The sequence below is a fragment of the Carassius carassius genome, chromosome 18, assembly GCF_963082965.1.
Source record: "Carassius carassius chromosome 18, fCarCar2.1, whole genome shotgun sequence".
Classification (NCBI taxonomy): domain Eukaryota; kingdom Metazoa; phylum Chordata; class Actinopteri; order Cypriniformes; family Cyprinidae; genus Carassius; species Carassius carassius.
In genome coordinates this window covers 12,614,754-12,640,793 of record NC_081772.1, presented here as the reverse complement: position 1 = coordinate 12,640,793, position 26,040 = coordinate 12,614,754, and the positions used below count along the sequence as shown (strand labels likewise).

Sequence of the window (26,040 nt, the reverse complement as noted above, 5' to 3'; positions counted from 1 at the left end):
TTATATTTTTTGACAAAAAGATCACACATTTATTGCCACTAAAGAGGAAGGTCAGAGAGAGTAAAAACAACTAGCTGTATATAAAACCACTTGTGACAAATTTATTCAACAGGACTGTAACTAGTCTATGATGTATGAACTTGTGCCTTTGTTTATCTTTTCAAACATCACTACTTTACACCTTAATAATCCAGTCACACATCTTTCCGCCATCCATTACACCCACAGCCAAGCTCCTTTACTTACTTGCGTGTGTCCCCAAAGTCCACAGAGTTGATGGTGCTGCCTGGTTTCCTCCAGCCGATCAGGTATTTGCTGGTGGCCCCCTGGCGCGGATAGAAACTCTTAGGGCCAGGTGACACTGAGCTCTGGGAGGAGGAGGAGGAGGGGGAGGTGGTTGAGGAAGACTCTTCACGTGGGGAGCTGTGGCTAGAGCTCAGGACGGCAGGGCTGACAGAGTGGCGTGTGCTGAGGAAGAGCCAGATGAGGGGAAAACATGTCTAGACTACCTCAGAAAATAAATAGTATACATACTTTATAGTAAGTACATGTATATAAAGTATAAAATATTCCTAGTACAAACATTTGATACAGTATATCAGAGAACTGAATTTACATTCAAACTCTGGATCACATTTCTAGATATGTCCTCAAGCAATAAGTAGTTATATAACTACAGAAACAAAATGTGATGCAAAACTCAAAAGCTCTGGGTATTTGCTAAGTTGCTGCTAAAAAAATACCATAGCGAAACGCATACCTAGAAAAAGAGGCCATGTCACCCAGACTGTAGGAACTGCCATCCCGGACCAGTAGATGGGTCGGTGGGCTTCGGGTAGTAGGCGGCCCTTCTGGAGGGGACACTGGGGACTCAGCAACAGGAGGGGACCTCTCGAGCACCCTGCGGCCCCCTTCTGTGGGGCTGTGCCAGGGTGAGGGAGCTCTTTCTCTAGCACCAGTAGCTCCCACAGCCAGCAGAGAGCTGGAACTGCCATGGGTGGGGCCGTATGATGTAGCATCGATGCCGCTGTCGGCTGAAGCACCCTGCAGATACCCACCACCCAGTCCATTCGGCTCAGAGTCCGGCTGGTCTCCCATCCCTCCACTGCCCAGATCATACCACTTGTCATCGCTGTGACCCCCACTAGACCCGGTGCTGGAGAGCGTATTACTGCTAGATTGGGAGTATGGACCCTCAGACTGTAAGAAAAAGGAAATGGACACTGAAAAGGTCATATATTCAGAAAGAGCTGCACCAAAGCAAACCAGATTTCCCACCACAATGAAAAAATAAAGAATAAACAAAAATGCTTAACTGCTCATTAATATCTGAAAAACTGCTAAATCACAGTTGATAAACAAAATGTGTTGCAATCAACACAAAAAATAAAAAAAGAAATGATATCATAGAGAGGACCCCTGGAGACCTTCATGAATACGTGCTATTAAACACATGCTTATTGTTCAGCAGCCTGGAAAAAAACATCTAGACATGGCAAGGTTAGCTCAGGTTATTCATATACAAAAACACGTTCTACACTGAAAAAAGTATTTTAAAACTTTTTATAAAAAAAATGAAAATGTAAACTCATGTATTTTAGAAAAAATGTTTTGTTAGGAAAATGTTCTACTTAATGCATACACCACACTACATTGTCAGAGTGATTCTATTGATTCTAGTGATTTTCTTGAAAATGATATAAAAGTTTTCTCAAAATCATATAAAACCAACATGAATACAATGAGTACATTTTCTCACACATTTCTGTTCAAAAGTTTGAGGCCAATAAGATTTGGAAATGTTTTTCAAGATGTATTTATTTGATCAAAACGCAGTAATATTGTGAAATATCACAATTCAAAATTGTATATTATTGTAAAATATTTTCATATATTTTAAAATGAAATTTATTTCTGTGATGGCAAAGCTGAATTTTCAGCAGTCATTACTCCAGTCTTCAGTGTCACATGATCCTTCAGAAATCATTCAAATTTGATGATTTGATGTAAAAAAATAAAATAAAAAAAATTATATTAACTTCTTAATCTTTTTAAATTGTGCTGCTTAATCTTGTTGTGGAAACTTTTGAATCTTATTGACCCCAAAATTTGGAACAATAGTGTATATGTAATTGACCCAGTTGCTATTTCAGTGGATTTCAGTCTTAAAGGATTACTTTCAAGTAACCTTCTAACCAACATACTGTATTTTTCGGACTATAAGTCACACCTGAGTATAAGTCGCATCAGTCCAAAAATACGACATTATGAGGAAAAAACATATATAAGTCACACTGGACTATAAGTCGCATTTATTTAGAACCAAGCACCAAGAGAAAACATTACCGTCTACAGCCGCGAGAGGGCGCTCTATGCTGCTCAGTGTAGACTACAGGAGCACTGAGCAGCATAGAGCGTAGACGGTAATGTTTTCTCGGTTCATTTCTCTTAGTTAATTTCTCTTGGTTCATGTCAAATTAAAGGTGCTCTAAGTGATGTCACATGTTTTTTAGGCCAAAACATTTTTTGTCACTTCCAGCAAACATCTCCTCACTATCCGCTAGCTGCCTTTCCCCTGAACACACTGTAAAAAAACGTGGTCTCTCTAGACACCACAGGCTCCACAAACAACAAGAAAAACAAACTGGGCTCACCCGCACCACGAAACATAAACTGTTCCAGCCAATAACCGACAAGAAAGATTTGGGGGTGGGGTTTGGGGAGTTAGTGCACGGATGAGGAGGAGAGAGGGGCTAGCTAGCCTTTGTTTTGTTTGACAACAATTCCAACGTCAACAAGACTCCCGGCATCGCTTAGAGCACCTTTAATTTTGATACATAAGTCACACCTGACTATAAGTCGCAGGACCAGACAAACTATGAAAAAAAGTGCGACTTATAGTCCGGAAAATACGGTATCTGCTTGGTGTTAATAAACTAATGTTTAACTAATAAAAATTCATGTTTGTGGTATTGAATGATGCACTTAAAGCTCCTTTAGTGAAGTGGTTTAAGAGTGGTTATATGAAGCAGGCAAGAACCCACCTGGCTGCCCTTCTTGGGTGAAAGATGAATGACCTGTTCCTGTCTCTGGATGCGTGGGCCACCTGAGTAGGACGAGCTAGACTTAGTGACTGGAGCATCTACAGAACATAAGAGATAAGAACGCATTAGAAAACTGGACATTAGACGGTACTTAACAAAAAAATGAGGGCACAACAGCAGGGAGGAAACACACACACACACTTGAGACTCATTTAGATGAGCAATGTCATAAACAAAGCCCAAAGTACACATGCATATGTGCAAGCACACGCAATGCATACATGCACACATGATAAAACATAATTCCTTCAAATAAAAATAAAAAGTTAGATTTCCAAGCAATCTAATTTGACCAATATAGCTAACACAGTCTGTTCTGAATTCATTATAGGATATTGAGTGTAAATGAAACTATTGTGTAATTGTTGGCTGTTACATAATGGCCAGCGTAACAAAAATAGACAGTGCAAGCAATTACATGACGGGGAGGGGGATGGATGGACAGGAAGCAGAACGTCAGAAAAGATACAAACTTAAAATGATTCTAAAATATCAGACACTTTGCGTATCAGAGTTCATGCAAACTGATTACACAGTATATAAGACATAATCGAGTGGACATACATTTGTGAAAAGTTTAGGGGAAAAGGTCATTTCTTTGTACATGCATGAGCTACTGCACATAGTCAGAGGGGGGCAATTCCTTTCGAGCTTTATGAAAAGGCTTTCCTTCCCCTCTTGACACCCCACTTCCTGTCTCTACCTCCCTTCAGCGATTCAAAGCAGAGTTTTGCTTGTTTTTCAGAATCAGAACTCAAACTCAATTTGAACAAACCACAATCTTTTAAGATAAAATCAAAAACTCTTTAATCAAGTCAAATTCATTCCAGAAAAAACAGTTATGTGCTAACATGCTTTAGAAAAATTTTTAAACAATGTTTTTACTGGCCTTCCTCCCGCTTCCCTTCCTTTTCACCTTCTTATATCGGTCTTCCTCTAATAACTATTTCTGTATTGTTTATTCATAAACAGTTCTCTTTTATACATCCTAAGATTCAGACTAATTATTTTACTAATACGTAGAATTGGTTTTCATGTAGAATGGCTATTTTAGCTCACTTTTTTATTTTTGTAAATTTTTTGTTTGTTTTAGTGGTGCATAATGTCCTAAATCAAACCAAAACCAACATAGGTCAGAATTAAGTGACTGACCTCTCATGCTCCGAAAAGTCGACTGCAATCATGAGAGCGGTGTATAATTCTAGGCTGTGGTAACATTTACAGCACGGTTCATTTAGTTTACTGGGCCGAACGGCTCAGATGTGTTTTGCGTGGGATGGACCCTGCTATTACAGTCCGGGTCTCTGAGAGGTCACATCGCGGAGCTAAGAAGGTTCAAAATGTGGAGGTGGGCCGCTGGACCACAACAATCAGAGAAGCTGAAAACTGTAAGATTGTTTAAGAGAAATATACAAAAGAGAAGACATTAACAGAGACGGAAAGTGAGAGACAGACACAGTGGAGGCAGCAAGTCCTGCAGTGTTATAAAAAAGTAGGAATAATCCTGTCAAAAACAGGAGATGTGGAGAAGCCGAGGAATGGAGAGAGGAAGAGAAACAAGACAAATACGCAGAAAGGAGGTGGCAATGTGAGTCACAGCACACATGGACCTGGAAGAGTGAGAGGGGGGTGCTAGAGGCACAAAAAGAGTGCTTACACAACCATACCAGCAGGAAAGAGGAGGTATTTCTGTCTTTGCTTGAACCCATACAAAGCCTGCTGTTCAGAGACACCATTTATGTTTGCTTCCTTTCACTGGACACAGCTTACTTTCAAAGGCAACGCTCGATCTATTAAGCGCTCTAAGGTTGACCACGGTTATATAAGAGAGAGGTATTCAGGGGGAGGGAAGGATCAGATGATCTGCTGTGTGTTAGAAGGGCGAGAACACCGAATGGAGCCGACCTGCTGTCAAAAACAAGTGTGGCCCCCCAAAAAATTAACCTGTCAAGGCCAGGTGGATAACGAATGAAACCGCATAGCCTACAGCAAGGCAACTAAAACCCTCAGAGGAAGGGTTTCAATGCACTGGTTCTCATACTAGCACGTGTGTTTTAAAGAACAATGCATCACTTTCAGTGTTATCTAATGAAATCACTTGAGAAGAAAGACAAGGTTTTTAAATATCTTCAAGTGAATTTGAATGGCGCTTGCCTGTGTGGCCATCACTATGCTAAGGTGTTGTGGGTGGTTGCCTGGACATTGCTATGCGGTTGCTAAGGTGTTCTAAATGGTTACTTACAGGCTCATGTCAAAAGAGTCTCTTTGATCTTCAGATTCTTCCTTCAGTGCAAATCAAATTTATTTATTTTTGCCCTCTTTATCATAGACCAGGTAAAAATTGCACGTCTAGTGAAAATAGCACACCTTTCCTCAACAAGCCACATGATTTGAGGAACCATGCCTGTTGCACCCATGTTGTTATTGTTAACTGAAACTAAAACTACTAAAAAAGTAATTAATTAATGTTCAGTAATTAAAATTAAGCTGAAATAAAGAGAGAGAAAGAGAGAGAGAGAGAGAGAGAGAGAGAGAGAGAGAGAGAGATTAAAAAGCTTAAACAAAAAAAGGAAATATTTTTAATGAAAATATGAAATATTTATTATATGAAAATTATTTTATGTATAAATAGCAACTGAACTGACTGTTGTTAATTTTTAAATTAATATTTATTAAAATAATTAGCTGAGAAACTATTCATTTCATATGCAGGCAAAATGGACATTGTAACCGAAATATGGTCATAACTGAAAAATGAATAACAGTGATATTTTCTAATAAAGCTTGATAAAAGAATTTGATTTAAGAAATGCTTGAAGGCTGCTTACGGGAGGTGGTGTTACTGTTAAATTAAGTACAATTTAAATTTTGTGTCCTGAGGGTTTATGAATGTTGTCATCCTTTGATGCGTGAAGTCTAGAAGTCCATAAAAACGCTTCATTCAAATATTGAGCACTAAAGGCCTCAGAACCCAGTAATAGCAGTACTATTTTTGTCATCATTTGTCATCAGTTTTTGAATATTCATTGCCATTCCTTTCTCTCCTTTCTCACTTTTCAACCTTTCATTCAGTTAACAGTTTTGTTTAGCTCATTCATTTTTTTCCAGCAGTGCTTCTCTATTGATCTTTCCCCCTCTTACTTCCAGACACCTTACATTTATCCCCCTTCCTTTTAATAATTCATCACTGATGGAGTGTGGTCTGACCTGATGGTGGTCTGTCAGAGCTGTCCTCCACTCTGGGCCAGCTGGGGGTCGACTTGCCGCTGCTTCCATCCTCTGCCATTATTTGCCGCTCCGTTGGGAGAGGAGAGTGCCTGTTGAGTGCAAATCTATAATGGAAACATAAACATGCATATGTTGTAAATCGCATGCATCATTTTGCGGTCGATGCCACAGCCATCTTGTCATAAAAAACGCTTGAACATAAAAAACGCTAAAAAAAGCTTGAACAGATAAAGCGGTGAGATGACTGGGTGATTAAGGGATGGACAGTTTTAAGTAGAGCCTCACCCCTCTGGCATGGACTTCTGCCTCCAGTGAGCGGCGCTCCCTGAGCCCGTGTCACTGGAGCAGGAGAGGTTACTGGGGGAACTGCGGTTGTGTGGCGAGCGGCCCAACATGAGAGACGAGGTCAGGGCATAGTTCTCAGAACCTGGAGACATCCTGAGAGAGGTAGAGAAAGAGCGATACACACAAATACAGATAAACGAGAGACAAAAAAAAATGACGGGGAAGAGCAACTTAACAAAAGCTCCACTACATCAAGGCAGTCATCGTACACACCTTTTAGAGTCCAGAGGTCGGCCGTCACTGGACACGCTACGGGGGATGGCAGCAGCTCTTTCGGGCCGTTCGGCAGAGAGGGTCTTGCCCATGCTGGCCCCCAGGCTGACGGCACGGTTCGGGGTTCCACTGTGACTCTGAGGTGAGGCGGTGAGGGACTGCTGTGGGCTGGACGAGGTGCGCTGCCATTTGTTGTTATTGCTCCGGAAAGGAAACTTGTACTCAAATGAGCCGCTCTCATTGCTGCCTTTATATTCAACGACTGGCATGCGGTGCAGTTCTGAACAGCCCCTGCAAGACGATGAATTAGGCAGTTAGTGGCAATGAAGTGCATTTGATTTATCTTAAAGGTGAAATTAGCTATTTACACTTCTGTTCAAAAGTTTGCGGATCATACCCATACTGTTCAAAAGATGTACAGTATGGGTACTTACATCTACTTACAATGTACTTACCTATTTAAATAATGGTAAAATAAGGTAATTACATGGGTTTACGTTAGGTTTAGGGGTAGGTTCAGGGTTAATGCCTACTTGTTTTTACCCAGTTAATAACTGTAATCACTATAATAAGAGCATATTATGCACGTGTATCAGGAATGTAAAAAAGTTGTTTTTATGTTTTAAAAGTAGTCTCTTATGCTCACCAAGGCGGCATGTATTTGGTCAGAAATACACTCAAAACAATAATACTGTGATAAATTAGCACAATTGTATTATTATTTAAACAATAATTGTTTTCTATTTTAATATATTTTAAAATGTTATTTATTCCTGTGATGGAAAAGTAGAATTGTCACACGATCCTTCAGAAATCATTCTAATATGCTGAAATTGTGCTAAAGAAAAATATTGTATTACTGTCAATGTTAAAAACATCTGCTTAACATTTTTGTGCAAACTGTGATTTTTTTTTTCTTCTTGATGGATGAAATTAAAGTTCACAAAAGAATAGAAATAATCATGATTAATCTTATGCATCCATGCTGAATAAAAGTTTTATTCCATAAAATGTATTCAACCCTGGTCCACAAAAGTTACTGAACTAACTAACCAACCAACCAGCTAACTAAAATAAACAGCATTCTTCCTGTAAGGACTATAAAACTTAAAGGTCTTTAATCGTTTTTTTACTTAATGACAAAACTGTAAAAAAAGAACAGTGAATGCACATAAAAATCTGGTGATGATTTGTAGTTTAGAACCTGATCATTATAACCTTCAAATTGGCACAAAGCCTGCAGGAAAACCTAGACTGGGAAGGCAAATCTCTTCTATTTTGGATTGCATGTGTGGGAACAAAAGTGCAATGTTTTGATTTGTTGTCTTATTGCAAAACTTGGAATGAGTGGTTTACTTTTCTACCTGACAAAAATAATTACTGCCTACTTATTTACCAGGATTCACTCAAGGAATAATGAATCAAAAAATGAATTGATACTCAGACCTACCTGCGAGGAGTGGCATCCTCATGGGGTGGTATGATGACAACTTTCACAGTTACTGAGGTGCGGAGCAGGTCTATCATTTGCTCGTGTGAAAGTGTTGCCACAGCCACCTTGCAAATTTCGACCAACCGGCTGCCTTGCCTCAGCCCCGCTTGCCAGGCATAGCCATACGGCTCCACCTCTGCCACGATGCCTTCGTAGTTAACGTGAAAACCAAGCTGGCCCAGGCCATTCCTCCTCAAGGTCATCTCAGATGTCTCACAGCCTTTAGTGAGGTGCTGAGAGAAAGGAGTGGAAAAAATAAATAAGTTCTGGTTTCAAAAATTTTTTTATGCAATTTAGAAAGCGATTTCCTCTATTAAGGATGCAAGACCTAGTCAAAAATGCAAAGTGGATTGAAAATGTCTATCATAAGCTATTATACACTACTGCAAATCAGGATCAAGGCTTTTTTACCCCCCCCCCCCCCATGTATAAATAAATCTCTCCTAACATGCTTCATGACTGTGATGGAGATCATGAGCTTTCAGTTCACAGAGTACTAGTTACCATGGCAACAGCTCCTGCACTTCAAGAGTGACATAATGGGCAGGGGGCCAAATCAGAAGTACATTCAAGCCACTGCACAGTTATGCAAAGGCTCTCTTAAACACCATTAATTCACACAATGAATCATCCACAGCACAGCTATAAAAAAACTACTTTAAGCTCGTGTGAAAGCTTGATAGTTATAAATCCACGTGGGTATAAACCAAAAAAAAAAAAAAAAACAAGATCTCAAGTCCATGTTCTGTACATGTGACTAAAAACTTTCAGGGGAAAAAATCCTTCAAATTTTAAAAATATAAATAAAATAAAAACCGGTCATGATACTTTTGTGCAACTCCAAACTTACCTCTAAACGTTTGATAACCTCGCGGAAGTCTTCTGTGTTGTTATTGATGGAGCGCAGGGAGATGCTCTCTCCATGTTCATAGTAGATCTTCATGGAAGCAGGGCTTCCCAGCGTCCAACCAATGACATCTCGGACAGCGCAGTTGAAGACAACAGCCTTGGCTTCTGGGTCCACCAGCACTAGAAAGTCATTTGAAATGGCCAGCAGGGCCTCTAGTTCTCCTCCGGCTCCATGGTCCTCGGCATAAACAGGCCAGGTGATGGCTCCTGGGCTACGCAGCTCTCCACCAAAATATGGCCGAGTCTTTTCCTTACGCTTGTGGGCCAGAGAAATAAAAGGAAATTTGCCCGAAGGATCGATAGGTGTGCTTGTAACATGCCGTTCGGCCAGGTCCCTCAAGTACTCCTGTCGCGTCCGAGTGGCCATGGCGCGGAACTTGTCCGACTTGTGGGCTGCATTCTCAGCATTGATGACCTTGGCTAGCAGGAAATCTCGAAAGACGGTAGACTTCGGAAACGTAGCATCCTCGGGAATAGGCGGTCCAAAGGCAGGTACATCTCGTGAGCGAGCCACTGCCACGCTGTGATTGAGGGGGTGGAGATAATGGAGGGGAAACAAGAGAGGAGATTTCAAACAATGAGACAAATTGCTCATCACATGCTCAACATAATTGCTAAACCATCCTCAAACTTCCCTAAAGGCCTTCATGTTTAGTTCATGTGAAGTGTAGCAGTTGGGCCATCAAATACTTTGCCAAGTGGGAATAGGAGGAAATGATCAAAACAGCATGGATGGCTATTATGCTGTTGACTACTACAGAGTGCTAGTAAACTTAGATGGACCCCTCATATGCTACAGAAAAAACATTTTGAATTAAATTCCATCTCAAACCTTTCTTCTCTACCACGCTTGCTTCATCTCTCCCCCGTTTTTTCTTTTCATTAAGCCTCTGGCATTGACATCTAAAGCTTCCTGCTCTTTCTGGTATGTTTGGAACTCATATGCAACTAGCCAGGCATAGCAGTAATGAGGTCGGACCGAAGATAGCCACTACCTCAATCTAAAGTGATACTGGAGGAGGAAGACAAAGAACAGTGAGGCCCAGAAGTTGGTATGTGTGTGTGTGAAGTGGGGGGGTGCAAAGAAAGTACTGCTGTGTGTGCGTGGGATCCATCTGTAAAAACACTGAGGGGAACATGTACGTGTGTGGTAGAAAAATGAGCTTGCAAATTCATTACAACATAAACTTCTCTCCCGCAGTACCAGCAGCTTGCTGAAGAACAGACTGAGAGGAATAACTTGTTGATATCTAATTCAGTAATATTGTTTCTCTTTCTTCACTTGCAGGGATAAATAACACAGACTTGGTGAAGACTGAGACTGGTAACCAGAAGTTTGCTGGCCTGATTCTCACAATAATTGAGCCATAAATTAGTCACCCTTGTGACCGATAAAAACTGTTAAACAGGTCCTTTATGTATACCATGGTAATTAATGATGATCATAATTAGGGATGTCCAGATCCGATCACGTGATCGGAAATCGGGCCCGATCACGTGGTTTCAGACTCGATCGGAATCGGACGTTACCTCCCGATCAGGACTCGGATATATATATATATATATATATAATTTTTTAACACATCTTTTGTTATGCGGTGGCACAGAGTTAGACCCTTTTGACTCCACACAGAAACAGCAACGCGTGCGGCATGACATCACTTTGTTTTCAAGAGCTGGTGTGAATAAATATAGATTCAAACTCAAAGAGACATGATAGTTTGCGCATGACCTGATATTTCATTCGGACCCAGGATACAGCGAGATGAACATCACAGAGCGCTAAACTCTCATGCAGTGTGTTTCATTCATACTCGAAGTCGGAGCGCGCTCTCGCGCTGATATCAGGATATTCCTAATATGGACAAAAGCGTCCAGCGTGGTGCTCACAGGAAAACAGAAACTTATGCAAACACGAAGACATTAATATACGATCACGACAATAAATTGTTCTTCAAGTCATCTCCAGCAGGTGATAAATAAAGTATGAACAATGCAGTGCTAATTGACATAGTACTTATTACAGTATAGAAACTATTCTGCATTATTATGTGATAAACAGTGTTTGTAGTATATAAACAAATCATTATTATTTGTTATTGTCCAGCATTTATAGATTTCTAAGCCAATTAAAAGCTAGAAATTAAAGAAATAAAGTTGTCTATACTACCAGTCAGAAGTTTTTGAACAGTAAGCTTAAGGTTTTTTTTTTTTTTTTAAGAAGTCCCTTCTATTCACCAAGCCTGCATTTATTTGATCCAAAGTACAGCAAAACAGTAAGATTTTGAAATATTTTTACTAGCCTATTTAAAATAGCTGTTTTATATTTGAATATATTTCAAAATGTAATTTATTGAAGATCCTGGATCTATTTTGTCGCTCTTCTTTATTCTTTTTTTATGTATTATAGAAGTATCGGATCGGGACTCGGTATCGACAGATACTCAAAATCAAATGACTCGGACTCGGACTCGAGGACAAAAAAACCTGATCGGGACATCCCTAATCATAATCATATATTGTGGTATTTACCTGATAATACCAGGCATTCCAAAACAATATAATGGTATTACCATGAAACACCTTATAACAAACATCATGATATTTTGTTTTTGTAACGGCTTATTTTAAATCTCTCCCATCTAACAAACACTGAAACAACTTTTCAATGCATGTTATTGCCAAGCGGTGAGGAAAGAGTTTTTAGCAAATGGAAGTGTTAAACTGCTGCAAGTGTTAATGGGATGTGTGTTTCCCATAATTGACAGTCCTCTGTCACACTTGGTATCGTTTGAAGCACATTTTCACATCTCATCTGTGAACAAGATGACATTACCATGGTTCGATTCCAAAAAAAAAAAAAAAACAAGGTATAGCCAAGTGTTAACCAACTTACCACAGTAGTAAAACCTACAAAACTCTTTGCAATTGCTCTATTATTTTAAATCTCTGCATTATATTGTTTAAGCATAAAGCAGACCAAAAACCCACAGTTGTGCTTCACCAGTAGCATACAAAAACGAAACGCTGTATGATAGTGTGGACAATAACCGTCATCAACATTTTTCAAAAGCCAGAATAGAGCAGTGCATATTCCATCCAAACATAATCCACTTCTAGGCTTTGAGCGGTTATTCGGTGACTAACAGCAAGCAGGCTGACTTTATTGTTGTAGCCGACCCCCTTGGCTTAGGTGGAGAGGCAAAACTGGATTACTTATCTGAAGTATAAATACACAGCGTGTGGGTTGGTGGAGCATCCACTGCCCACAGCAAGGAATCAAAGAACCTCCACACAAGCAAATAATACCCTGACCCACTCAGAAATACACAGGTGTACAAGTATCGCATACACAGAGCAGAGTTCTCACATACTGTAAACTTGTTCAAAGGACAAACCCAATCTTGATACCCCGATTTCCTGTATAAAATTCAAGGTTTTGTTAAAATAAATAAATAAATTTACTGTAACATGTGATCATTTCTTTAAAGGGGTCATATGATGCGATTTCAATTTTTCCTTTCTCTTTGGAGTGTTACAAGCTCTTGGTGCATATGAAGATCTGTAAAGTTTCAAACAATAAAGTCTCAAATCCAAAGAGATATTCTTTATAAAAGTTGACAGAACTCTTACTACTCTTGACAGAAATTTGTTTGATTCACAATTATATGTTTTAGGGTCTTTTTGACCAATTTTTCATGAATTGAACTATACTGCAAAGATGCAATGGGAAGTAATATTAAATCAAATCTTTGTGCTGATTTTGTCTCATTTCAGAGTTTATAATCTTTATTATTATCAGTCCAATAAGGAACCTTTAGCAAATGTCCATAGAATTATAAGACCTGTCACTCATAAAACTCTATAAATCTCTATAAAAGTTTATGAAATATTTCAGCTACTTTAAAAATGTTTTGAGCTACCAATGTCTGCAGACTTCACCCTCACAACACCAACTGTTTTTTTCTGTGACATCGTAGACTCAGCAGCGTCGCAATAGATGCAGGAAAATACTTCTGTATAGACGGTTACGCAAAAAAGCATTAACACCTTCCACTTGGTACAACATTACCATCTACCTTGCCATTTCACTGGTGGCTGAGAGGTTGTCTGCCAAAATTATTGGTCTCCAGTGTACAGTGTTAACCACTTCAGTACACCCAACAGCAGCCAATAAAACAACAGGAGGGCACATAAATCATTAACACTCTCCATAAACACCTTTAATCCACCACAAAACTGTGGTTTTAATGAAACCACATGCTCCACATCCTGACTACCATTCCAATTCTTGTCTAAACGGTCAAAGCAGATTAATACGGCATAAGTGACCACAGGAAAATTTAAGCTCACGAAAATAATTCACAGTGCGAATGAAGGGGCGACGAGTGGGAGGGAGTCTGTTAGGGAAGGAGGAGAAGGGTTGTCGGGTTTAAGCGGCAAGCCCCCATAAAGCCACTCGCATACTAGGACAGTTGGCAGCGGTGTGCAAGCAGCCCTCTCGTTTGTTGTGTGCTCAGTCTAGCTTATTGTTCCAGAGAAGTTCGGCCAGGATGGGCCTTTGTAACTTCTGTACTTTCAGAGCTGAACAGTGATGAGGCTCCCTACTGGGTATAATTAAAACGACATACAATGAGGCCCATGAGCAATTAAAACCTCTGTTCTTTTCATGAGGCAAAACAAAGCAAGCAAGGGAGAGAAAAAGTGAGCAAGTATGTGAGTGAAAGATTAAAGGTGCCATAGAATGAAAAAAATCACTTTTATAAGGTGTTTGAACGGTTGTGCGGCTGCAGTGTGTGAAAACAACCAGCCTATAATGGTAAAAGTCCACCCACTCATTGTTTTATATTCCCAATAATTCATAACCAGCCTCTCCACACTAACAGTTCCAAGTTTCTCAATACTCTTTCTTCACTCTCTGCCTTATTAGCATATACACAGCCCTGAGTGAGAAGCTGCGGTCCGCCATTACTGTTCTCTTGCTGTAGCTGCTGGAGGTACAATGAATGTCAGCGCCAAAGAGCCATTAAAAGTGTTGTGTGTTGGGATTCACCAACGAACATAGGAGTCTCCATAGACAGCTGAAGACACGGTGGTTAATAGAAAATGTCCCGGAAACCTAACATTTTACACCGGACTGCCTCACAATCGAGGGTCAGTTCAACGCTGGAGTTGTGCAAAGATTGCTTCTGAAAGAGGGATTGATACCAACGCTTCGTGCACAAACATCCAGACTACAGACCAGCATCACGCATCATATTTTGTTTTCCAAAAGAGCTTCTCGACTCTCTGTAAGGCTAATTTTGCTAAAGCTACCATTGTCTTTGCCTGTTTACACTAATGCTGCTTTCACATCCTACCAGAATGATCTTGAATAGGAATGTGGTAGTTAAAAATTGCATTTGGAAGCAATGTAAGGTCAGTAAAAAGGTCACCACCAGTTAAACCGTAACACCGGTATGCCCGCGAGCATGAGCTCTTTAAGCTCCACCTGGGTTGCCAGGATTTAAGAACAAACCCACCAAATTTCTATTCAAAACTACCCCATTTTTATTTTGAGGGGGGTCCCTGGTAAAAATGACATTCTGGTGGGGTAAAATACACGTTTTTGGTGGGATTTCCCTGGTAAAATTCACATTTTAGAGGCTAAATCTCACATTACTGGGGTTGCTAAGTCCATGGGAAAACCACGGACTTGGCAACACTGAGCTCCGCACTCGTCTGAAAAGGGAGCCAGGAGCAGCAGCTCATTTTCATTCAAAGGGGACAAACAAAAAAAAATACCTAATACCCTAAAAGTGGCAATTTCAACAAGCTATAAAAAAATTTCTGTAGGGTATTTTGAGATAAAAACTTATAAAACTTTTAAAACCAATTTAAAATATTGTATCAATTAATTCTATGGCACCTTTAAGGGAGTAAGTCACAATAAAGATATCAATAATCAACATGATATTTGTTGCCTGTTCGGTTCAAATAAGCACACATTTTCTTCTGTTTGACTCATAGTAGCACTTTCGAGGTTTGACTGCAAGCAATACAACGATCAACAAATCCTACTGATAAACAGCCCCCAGTAGGCGTGAAGGAAATTAAGCGGGCCTAGCTCATTTGAAGTGGTTAAGAGCAGTGCTCTCCTGGGTAATGTGCTGTACGACAAGAATAATAAGCTGGCCAGAGGATATCAGGCAAGAACATAACCCACCACGGGCGAGAAGAATATCCATTTGTCCAAAAATAAAACCAAAAACAACACCACTACAATCAAGCTGACTGATAATGGATTCTGGCGATACAACAAGATAAGGAAAGGCTGGTTTTAAATTAATTGGCCAATATTTTAAATTGAAAATTACTTTTAACAAAATATTAAAATATTAACAGAAGACATTTAAATTTACACTACTGTTCAAAAGTTTAAGGTCTGTACAATTTTTTTTATGTTTATAAAAGAAGTTTCACGTGCACACCAGGGCTGCATTTATTTGATCAAAAAACAGTATAACTGTTAAATATGATTTCCATTTGTTACAAAAATGTTTCAAATACTGCTGTTTTTTAAACTTTGTATTAAATGGAAATCATATTTAACAGTTTTATAGTTTTACTGTTTTTTGATAAAATAAATGCAGCCCTGGTGTGCACGTGAAACTTCTTTTATAAACATAAATTTTTTTTACAGAATTTCTTTAAAAACAACAATGCTACAAGTGTTATATGAACAACTTTTAGTTCAAGTCTACCAGCTTTGACAACTAAAAGGCAAACAAATTCAGCACAAAAATGCATTTACAATTTACAGTCTTTCTAATCCAGAAAAACAGACCAAAAATATTGATTACTACACAGATTTGTGTCCAATTGAATGCTTTTGGGAACGACAATGTCCCTATACAATAACACCAACATCTACAAACCAATCGTTTCATAGTGTGATGCAATTATAGCCTAAAAACAATGACTTCAATGTCCCACCCGAATTTCCTGTTTCAAAAGAAAATTCATCAACACAGGAATACAAAACTTCAATCATTAATATGTCTCATGGGACTTTTTAAGCCTCGCAAACCTCATTTCATAATATGGTCCATAGAGGGTTAAGTACACACAGCAGGTCTGAGTCAGAAATGAATGAAAGTTACGGTTCAGTAAAAGAGTCAGATGTTAATTCAGTACCTGCTCTGATCTAGTAAGTTAATGATTCTGTAGCATGATTTGTAGGAGTCTCTTCAACTGAATCATTACAACATTAGTTTACATTGGTTTCACTGTATCATAGTCTTGAGCACTACTACTACCACAGACTGAAAGTCATCATGTGTGGTGTTGATGCAAAAAGCACCTTTACCAATTACAACAATTTCAAAAATCTACATAGAATTTAAACAGTGTGAAGTTTTGCAGCTAAAAACGTCCAATTTACTCACCTATAGCAGGTGTTTTCGGAGCATGGGTTATGTGCTCGTACAACCACAAAGACATGCTGAAAGTGTGATCGGATGTTCTTGGGGCTAAAGGGTTTTGCTCCAGGCTCTTGAAACACGATTGTGACGATGTCATTTCCAATATGTCTTTTCCTTAACAGCTATAAAGCACAAACAACATAAATCAGTATACACTATTGCTCAAAATTCTGGAGTATGCAGTGTTGTTTAAAATGTTTCTGAAAAAAGCAAGTTTAAAAGAAAAACTTCAGAAGTTCGAAAAAACTGCTTTTGAAATAAAAATATACTCTAAAAAAAGTCTTTGCTGTCACTTTAATGTCAGTTAAACTGCATTTAAATTGATCACTTTAATGACTTCTTGCTGGATATAAGTATTAATTACTTCCAAAAAAAACCTTCCGACCACAAACATTTAAACAGTGGTGTATGTAATAGTTTAACAATGATACATTTTTGGACAGCTTACCTGCTGTTTGTTATTGGGCGTGTAGGGCAGCATTGTAGACACATGGAACATGATCTCATAGTCTTTAAAATTTGTGTACAAAGAATGTGTTCCGGTAGAGTCCGCTGCAAGAAAAAGCTCACATTAACCTTTCATACACGGCTTTTATATGACCACCTGCTTTTCTTTTCTTAAACAATGAAGGATTTCGGTTTGGTCTGAAGGGGATATACATTCTAAAGCCTTTGATCAATCAGTCTCATTTATTTAACACTCCTTTACTTGTTAAGGCAACATATGGTTTCCACTCTTTTATAGGACCCTTTTTTTCTAATGTTCACAAACAGGATACTGCAATTGTCACTCTGGACCATGGCCACAGAAGCATGGCGGTACAAAAATCATCTTCTTATCAGTCCCTACTTCCCGATCTCTATACTCCACCTGACTCCGAAACCATGCCCTAATCAGTCAAACTGACATCAAAGCTTTCAGACAACTCTGCCGCCCTTCTCGGCCGCACTAGCAGTGGTGGGGGCAATGTAAGGGGAAAAATGTCAAGTCTGATAAATGGAATTAAAAACATGCATGTGATCAGAGACAACGTTCCTTAGGTCACAGGAGAGAGGTGGAGCACGGCTGCCAGGCACGGGACGCATGACTGGCTCTCAAATAGGGGCAACTCGGTTCAAATTGAAACAAAGTAGAGGATAGAACTGGAGATGATTGTTGGTGTTTATATCCATTCCCATTTAATCACAACCTCCAATTGTCAATAAACTGCTGACAGTGGAGTGACGTATTTAGAATGTGCTGCAGACTTATTTGAGTGTGATCCTGTTAGAATTAATTAACTGGCACTATAGACTACTAGACTGACATGACAGGAGGTCTGAGATTTAATAGCTGTTTTGCCCCTTTAGCTACATGCTGTTTTGATCACACAGTGATCAGTGTCAATTAAATAAACCTTCAAGATGATAAGACTTACTTTTAGTGTCCAGTTGGGCACGGTACTTAGAAAAACCCTTAAGGCGCACCCTTTCCCCCAGCAACTGCAGGAACTCTTCTAGGGCAGGACCTGCTGCCTCATTATTGTACATCTCCTCCTCGGTGCTCTGGCCGGCCTGACAGTACATGATTCCCACCTTCAGCTGGAAACTGAGCTGCAGAACAAATAAAGACTATTAGCCCATGAAAAACAGGAATAATGGGTGTCAATATAGTCTGTTATTTGGGCAGAGCAACAAAGCATTAGCATATGTGAAATAACTTCACATTCTTTTAAAAATATAATTGTCTATTGAAAATTAGTAATAAAAAAAAAAAGAAAGAAAAAAAAAGAAAATTATTAATTAGAACAAAATTTATTTTTCAGTGCATTTGCAAACTTTTTATTTCATTCAAATTTTATCTAAATTAATTTATTGTTTCTTAAAAATATTTTAATTTTGCTTTAATGGGAACAAAAGATGAAAATAAGTCAAATAAATAAACATATACATAAAATATGCACATATGCATAATATATCAATGAATATAACATAACAAATATGGCAAGAACATTTTTAAATCAATATAGTAAAAAATCAATGAGAGTTTAGTAATGATAGAGCAGGTTGTATATATAAAAATGTGCATATGAATACAAGTCCCCCCCCTCAATATGCCTTTAAAATGATATTTCAATTCTACTTCATTTACATTTGGTGATTAAACTATTAAAATGATTTATTGTGGTGGACATATTGTATATATTATGTGCAGTGAAAACTTGCTCTGTGGGGATGTAATTTTTCACTTTGCAGTCATAACCAAAATTATATTAAAAAAGCTATAATAAAAAAATGAAATGACTGACAGCCCAGTTTATCGTACATGCATAATACCATAGCATTTGTCAGTTGTAAGGAAACGTAAGATCATAATACCCCCTGCTCATCCAGTTTCATCAGCTGCTCTGTGACCTTCGGTGTGTTGAGAGCAAGACGGAGGCAGTGGGCATTGAGCTCAGGTACAAGGTACTCCAACACCTCCTTCAGAGGCAGGCCTCGAGCCAAGCCATGCTTGGAGGTGGAGGGCACAGCATCCTCCAAAATGGAGCCCCGTAAGTTTGTTAACTATAGAGGTTTAGAGATATAACAGAAATTTCATTGTATTATTGTTTTAAATATGTGTTGGCAACTAGGCATATATATAAAATATTTCTGTATACATTTGTAAATTACATGGGTGAACCGAAGAGTGGGTGTTAAATACGGTTATAAGATTTTCTGAGAAAATTAGTACTTGATACTCCAGAACCCAACATATTATAGTCTTTTAGTACCTGCTCATTATGATTCAGAGACAAAAGTTTTATACTAAGCTAAACCATGTCTGCCCACCTGCCTGTCTCAAAATAACAGTGGAAAGATTGCAATGTTGGGAAGAGCGTCAACTTAGTCACAAAGCTATTAAGTCCCATTAGAATGCATGTGAATCATAAGCAGTTTCTATAAATGATGCCAAAGGCTGAGGTCACATTTAAGAGCCTTTTTTTATATAATTAGAGATTTGTCCATTTAAAGCTGCTTTCAAAAGCGGTGTGACTGAAAAGAAGTATGGTGATGAGCCATTCAGAGCACAGTGTGATCTGTGCCAAGCACTAGCAAAGAGAACTCGCATCCAAGCATGTTACATAAGATAGCAGTGGGCGTCAGACCTGGATCTCACTCACCGCTAACTGCTCATTTATTAACTCTTTCTGTGCAGGTACGAAGATGCAGGTTGCATTTAGATGCTGCAACTATATGTGTCAATGGTATTTGGCATTGTGAATGAGTGCTCACCCCACTGGTTCTGAAGATGATTCTGTAGTTGTATTGCTGGCCGTGCTCTTTGTGATCTTCCAGTTTTTCCCGACGAATGCTGACAGCTACAGGTCCCAGTGTCTCATCGACACCTAAGTAGTTCCAGTGCTCTTGAGGATTTTAATAATTTTTCAATTAATGATTCAATAATTTAAAGAATAGCAGCAATGTAAACAGGTGCCATAACAAATTACATAACACAGAATTTGCATTAGGGTCAGTTACAAAATATAAAGCAGCAGTTGATTTAACTGAAGTAGCAATAGATTTAACTACATATTTAAACATGAAATAAATATTAAATACATCTGCGTTTTAAATATGCTTGCATTTGTCAATTCAAAAAAGTTATTTACATCTTATTTTTTAATGAATCAACTGATAATCGATTCCTTTTCATGTGGAGTGGTACTCCAAATCTGCCATAAACAAGAATGATTCGCATGAACATCTCCACTGAGAAATCAGTATATCATTACAGCAAAATGTTGACACTTACCTCTCAAATAGAAGTACTTCCTGTAATAATAAGCACCCAAGTCCACATGTTCAACTATGTTGCTCTTTCCACGATCATGGTGGAGACTCTTGCCATCCTTGGGGGCTTCAAGAACAGCCACCCCTGCATTGCTAAAATGGGTGTTGGGAGCTCTTTCAGGGGACCCTTCTTCATCTCTTGAAGAGCTAGAGGCACCACTGCCGATACTGCCCTGTTTCGAAGGGCTGATGTTCCGTTCTCCTTCACCACCAATTTCATTACGGAAACATGGGCAGCTGAGAACCAAATCATTGCTTTTGTCATCACCTGAGTCAAGAGAAGGCCCATCCTTAATGCTGAGCTCTTCCTGGCTGCCACAAGGGGAGCCGTAAGCTCCGCTTTGGGTGGAAGAGAGAGAGGATGTGTTTGAAGCCGAGGCCGCGGCTGCAGCAGAGGCACCAGTGGTGGTGTTCTTCCGCTTCACAGCGCTTTGCCGACTCTGCACAGCCTCGTTCAGGTCAAACAGAATACTCTGGATATCAAAGTGTGCGAAACCTTTCTGGCAAACCCATGGTTTTGGAGGAGGACCCACGTCATCTGACTTTCCATCCTCTGCGTCGGAACCTGCACGTGACGAATCACCTTCAGCTTTGACGCTACGTAGCTTGCGGAATATAGATTCTCCACCAGTCTCTGACTTCGAACGCCTCTTCATGTGTTTTTCTCTTTCTTTCAGGCGACTGGCGGGACTGCCACGAGGAGGACCAAGAGGTCCATCAGGTAAGTCGAGGGCAGATTGTTTATGAGCTACTGTCAGCAACTCGCTCAACTTTTCAGGGGCAGGGCTGCGCTGGTCTGGAGCATCGGTCTGGTAGCCTTTGAGCATGTCAAAGAAGCTTTCGCCAGACACACCATGCTTATCGATGGATGAGGTACTACCATACTCTCGATGCATGGGCGTCCATCCTGAGAAAGACCATCCCTCACCACCATCGCCGTCTAGTTCACTTATGGTTATGTCGCTGTTGCTGCGCTGCCGTATACGCCGCATACCCTTCCGGGGCGACCCGAGATACCCATCGGGGGAGAGAAAGCGATTGTCTTTGCCTTTGCTATGCATCTTGTTTTTCAGTGTGTTGTGAATGTTACGTAGCATGGATGAATCCTGAGGGCTGATCAGGTGACCAAGCTTGCTTGACAAGTTGCTCTGGGCACTACCTGTGGTGGTGGAAGGGGAATCGGTCTCCACTGTGATGTGCCACACACCACCTCCATTTCCACCCCCTCCTCCACTTCCTCCACTGCCACCATCTTTCCTGGGGGGCCAGTCGGCGACCCGCGCTCGAACACCCATTTTGGGAACTCCAGGTGTCCCAGTCAAGTGGGTGCTCTCGCTGCGAGGGGGCGGAGCACCTCCATTGGGCAAGCGCAGACGGCGAGTATAAAACTCATCAGTGGCAGGAACAGAGCCGCCCACAGAGCGTTCGGTCTGTGAACGCTTTAGACTGGTCATGGTACGGAGCTCAGCACTGGAGCATGCCCGCGGTGTAACTGAAATAACCAAGTTTTTGGAACATGGACAGCCACTCAGCTGGAGAGGCCAGAGAATGGAGGAAAGATAATTGGACGATGAAAGTGAACTTTAAAGTGAGTCTGAATCGGGCATGTGTGCTGACCATTAGGTGATCTGACCTTCCTCCTCTCATCCCTTTATGCAGAACTGAAACAGAGAAAAATGAGGACAGTCTAAGAATACGGTAATCAAAGCTCATATCTTGATGGTTAAAATAGGGAAATAAATAGAGAGGTAAATAGAAGAGCCATGGAAGAGACAAAGCTCTAAGATGGCAACAATCTTAACCACACAGCATCTCGGACATTAAAGGAAATGTGCCTAATGCTTGAGTGATTTCTCATGAGAGGTGAGTGACATGTGAGATTAGGGCTGAAATGATTCCTCGAGTAACTCGAATAACTCGATTACAAAAAATGATCGAGGCAAATTTCTCTGCCTCGAAGCCTTTTTTAATTTATTTAGGTCACGTCAGGTTCTTTCGCAATGATTGTTTTAATGTGACAACACGTTAACGTCACCCACAAAGGGGAAGGAGGCGCAAGTGCTGCGTCCGAAATCGCATACTGCAAGGAGTCAGCAGTGTTTTGATATGAGGGCGCGGGCAAATGTAAAGAGAACGTCGTGGCGTGTGTCCGTTGCAAAATAGAGCTGGCCCATACCACAACTAGTGCCCTGTGATTTCCGCGATGCAGAAAACGCGAAGGGAATCGCGGAATCCAGTCATAAAAACGGAATTTACAGTTTAACGCAGAATGGCACGGAATTTGCCAAATTTTGAATGAATTAATAAAACAAATCAAATCACGATATGGACTAATATCTCTAAATATTAAGCCGGAGCAGTCCATTTAAATATGAATCCTGCATGTTCTGCTTGTCTCTGTTAATGAATGGAGCAGAAGCGCGTCTTCCTTATCACAAACACTGAAGCGCGCGTGACGCCCAGGGTGATTTAAGCGTCTGCTGTCTCACTAAATGAGGATGTGAACACATGAACAACATCTCACATGAGAGTCACTTCATGAGCATTTGACTGTTTGATTTTAGTAAAACTAGCGTCATATCACATACACAGAACTGTAAAGGTAGGTCAACCTGTCAAAATAAAAGTCCTGTTTTAGACAAGTATTTGCCAGAGATGTATTACTACTGTTCAGCTGAATGTACATAACCTACTAACAAAAATAAATAAAAATCAAAAATTATTATTATTATTTTTTTTAAGGTTTAATCACACAACAGTTCTTCCATGTTTTATTTTCAATAGTAAATCACCTTTGTTTACCAAAAGGTGATTAATTTTCAATAATTAAAAGATAAATTTAAATTAAATTAATGTTTTGTGTGTTTAATGTTTAATGTGCATCTCAGAAAATGCTTTATTTAAAACCCCAACCGAATGGCACTTAAATGCACTTAATTCATCTGTCAACTTTATTGTCATTGTTCACAATACAAGTACTGTACAGACAGAGAAACAATGGGTAATAATTAAATGTTTATTTTTGTTGTATGCATTGCATTCTATGCATTTAAAAAATAAAAAAGAATTTTTTTCTTAAAAAGGGAACTTAGTTGTTCATTTTAAGAGACCCAGGAGTCTTATTTTCTCTTGCATAATTAATATTGCACTTTAATTAAGCAAAAACATTTTTTATCGATGGAAACGATGGAATTTTTGGTTGAATACTCGATTACTAAAATATTCGATACCTACAGCCCTATGTGAGATACAACAAGTACCAAGAAAAGAAAAAAAGAAAAACATAAAATTGTTTCCTTTGGTTATCTAAGTAACAATTTTCCATGAGAATCATTAAAAAGAAAAGTGGTCAGATAATATCTCTTTGTTTGAATATATTTTTTCAGCTTCGAAGCTTCGGTAGAAATCAACACTTCGGAAGGAGGGGGCTGAACATTTTCTGTTTTTCTGTTTGCATTATAATTATGTCAAGAAGCGTTTGTCCAATTGAATTCACATGTAGCGGGTGTGTTGCTGCAGACCCAAGGGAGTTCAGTGTCACATTTTGGTGCAATATGAACAGGCAAAACGTTCAGAATGAATAAACTTTTAATAAACTGGAGAACAACACGAGCTGGAATCTCACGCAGGCAAGGCTTATACGCTCAGAGAATGATGCACTAGTGAAACAAAACACACAGGTCTGTTAAGAGCAATACTTTTAATATTTTTGTCTTCTCTTCCAGATGAACTGAATCATGATGTTCACTCATGGGTGATTCATAAACCGCTTTTCCACTATCGGGCCGAATGGTTCTCTTTGCTTAACCATTCCATTCCGTGCCGATCCGGGCCAGTCAACATGGATACATTTTTATTTCCCACTGTTGCTTATAACGGAGCTCTTTGGAAAGCAATAGAAATGTGTCATTTGTTTTGGTAACGCACATGTAATATAAACAGTAATATGGATGATGAACATATTTCTATTTTTGGGACTCCTTTTTTATCTGATATTGTTTAATAAAAAGACAACTCTTGAAATGAAAAATAAAATAAACGATGATGGGTATAATGCTCCCTCCACAGACCAAATTGTCTCAGACATTTTTTTTTCTTTTTTATGTTGAACTTAGCGTAGCTGTTTACTTGGATGTTTGATCAAATAGCACACTTCTGCTTAGCCACCTATGGAGAAACTGGTAGCCAGACAAGCGTTGTCACACTCACACACTCTAACAGCATGGCTGAGCACGGTTGACTAACCGTGCCAAGAATGGTTTTTAATCATGCTGCACCAAACCAGGCTCACATGGAAATCCCAGGTGTAAAATATATATATATATATATATATATATATATATATATATATATATATATATATATATATATATATATATATATATATATATATATATATATATATATATATATATATATATATATATATATATATATATATATATATATATATATATATATATATTTGATTTTCAAAATTGAAAATCGAATGCCAACCCATGGAACGAATATTCGAATAATTGAATATTCTGGTCCAGCCCTAATAGCCAGTTCCAGGCATAATTCAGTGTGGCAGGCCTGTAACTGCAACATTGTTCATACACTTGGCTGGGCCAAAGGGCAGATTACGCCACATGAATAAATCAATGCTGTCACCACCATGGAGAGGCAAACCACTGCATGACTATAGATACAAACCAAACTGACTGACTAGATATCAGCAGGATGGTTTTGAGTATGACACAACAGTGCAATAAACCCAGATGATGAGAAGCAATTCAACAACTTCAAGTCGAACATGTGTGACCCACCTAAAAGTACTGTCCTAGTAACATTATATTAAATTACTGCAGATAATTCAAGTACTATTGATCAGACAAGCTCCTATTGGTTGATACCGGATATTTAACTGTTATATTTCTTTGCTCTATTCTCCATTTTAGACTTCATTAAAAGTTGACATGGAATAAAAATTTAATTGTTTTCTAAATGTACAATTAACTGCAAGCTTGCATTCATTTTTGAGTGTGATGCTCACATCTCAAATCCAATCTAAAACAAATGGATAAAACAACCCTTAATTTTTTTTAAATAACTAGTTCGGACATCACAAGGAACAAAAGATCTGTCACTACTTATGTTTGTGTGCGACTCACGACTGAGTACTTGACAAAAATAAACATCCCATCTCAATTATAGCAACTTTCTCTTAACTTTCACTTTATCATTAACTATTTATTTCAAAATAAATGTTAAAATATTTCATACTTTACATAAAATTTACTTAACATTGACAATTATTGTATTTGTTTTAACCACAATTTTTTTGTGAAAAAAATTACAGGGTTATTGGTACTGAGGATTTTGAAAATGTCTCTCCAACTCAAAATGTTGGGGGGCGGTATTTTTAAAACGAGCATTTTAACACAGAAAACACCTGACACACTTACAAACTATGCTTTCACATTGT

General features: G+C 39.0%; 1 protein-coding gene across 4 annotated transcripts in view; it reads right to left on the bottom strand.

Annotated features, from left to right (window-relative positions):
- The window catches only part of LOC132092414 (signal-induced proliferation-associated 1-like protein 1), an 88,576-nt gene that overhangs the window by 4,920 nt on the left and 57,616 nt on the right, over window positions 1-26,040 (bottom strand). For all 4 annotated transcript variants that reach the window (XM_059498641.1, XM_059498640.1, XM_059498638.1 and 1 more), the window contains exons 2-15: window positions 20,533-22,231; window positions 20,013-20,143; window positions 19,113-19,301; window positions 18,173-18,347; window positions 17,203-17,306; window positions 16,719-16,876; window positions 9,233-9,812; window positions 8,341-8,615; window positions 6,891-7,181; window positions 6,618-6,770; window positions 6,312-6,436; window positions 3,045-3,142; window positions 761-1,200; window positions 247-468 (exon numbers count right to left, since the gene is read on the bottom strand). In XM_059498641.1, the coding sequence (XP_059354624.1) occupies window positions 247-468; window positions 761-1,200; window positions 3,045-3,142; window positions 6,312-6,436; window positions 6,618-6,770; window positions 6,891-7,181; window positions 8,341-8,615; window positions 9,233-9,812; window positions 16,719-16,876; window positions 17,203-17,306; window positions 18,173-18,347; window positions 19,113-19,301; window positions 20,013-20,143; window positions 20,533-22,024 (4,433 nt within the window). In that variant the 5' untranslated portion in view covers window positions 22,025-22,231. The remainder of the gene's footprint in view (window positions 1-246; window positions 469-760; window positions 1,201-3,044; window positions 3,143-6,311; window positions 6,437-6,617; window positions 6,771-6,890; window positions 7,182-8,340; window positions 8,616-9,232; window positions 9,813-16,718; window positions 16,877-17,202; window positions 17,307-18,172; window positions 18,348-19,112; window positions 19,302-20,012; window positions 20,144-20,532; window positions 22,232-26,040) is intronic.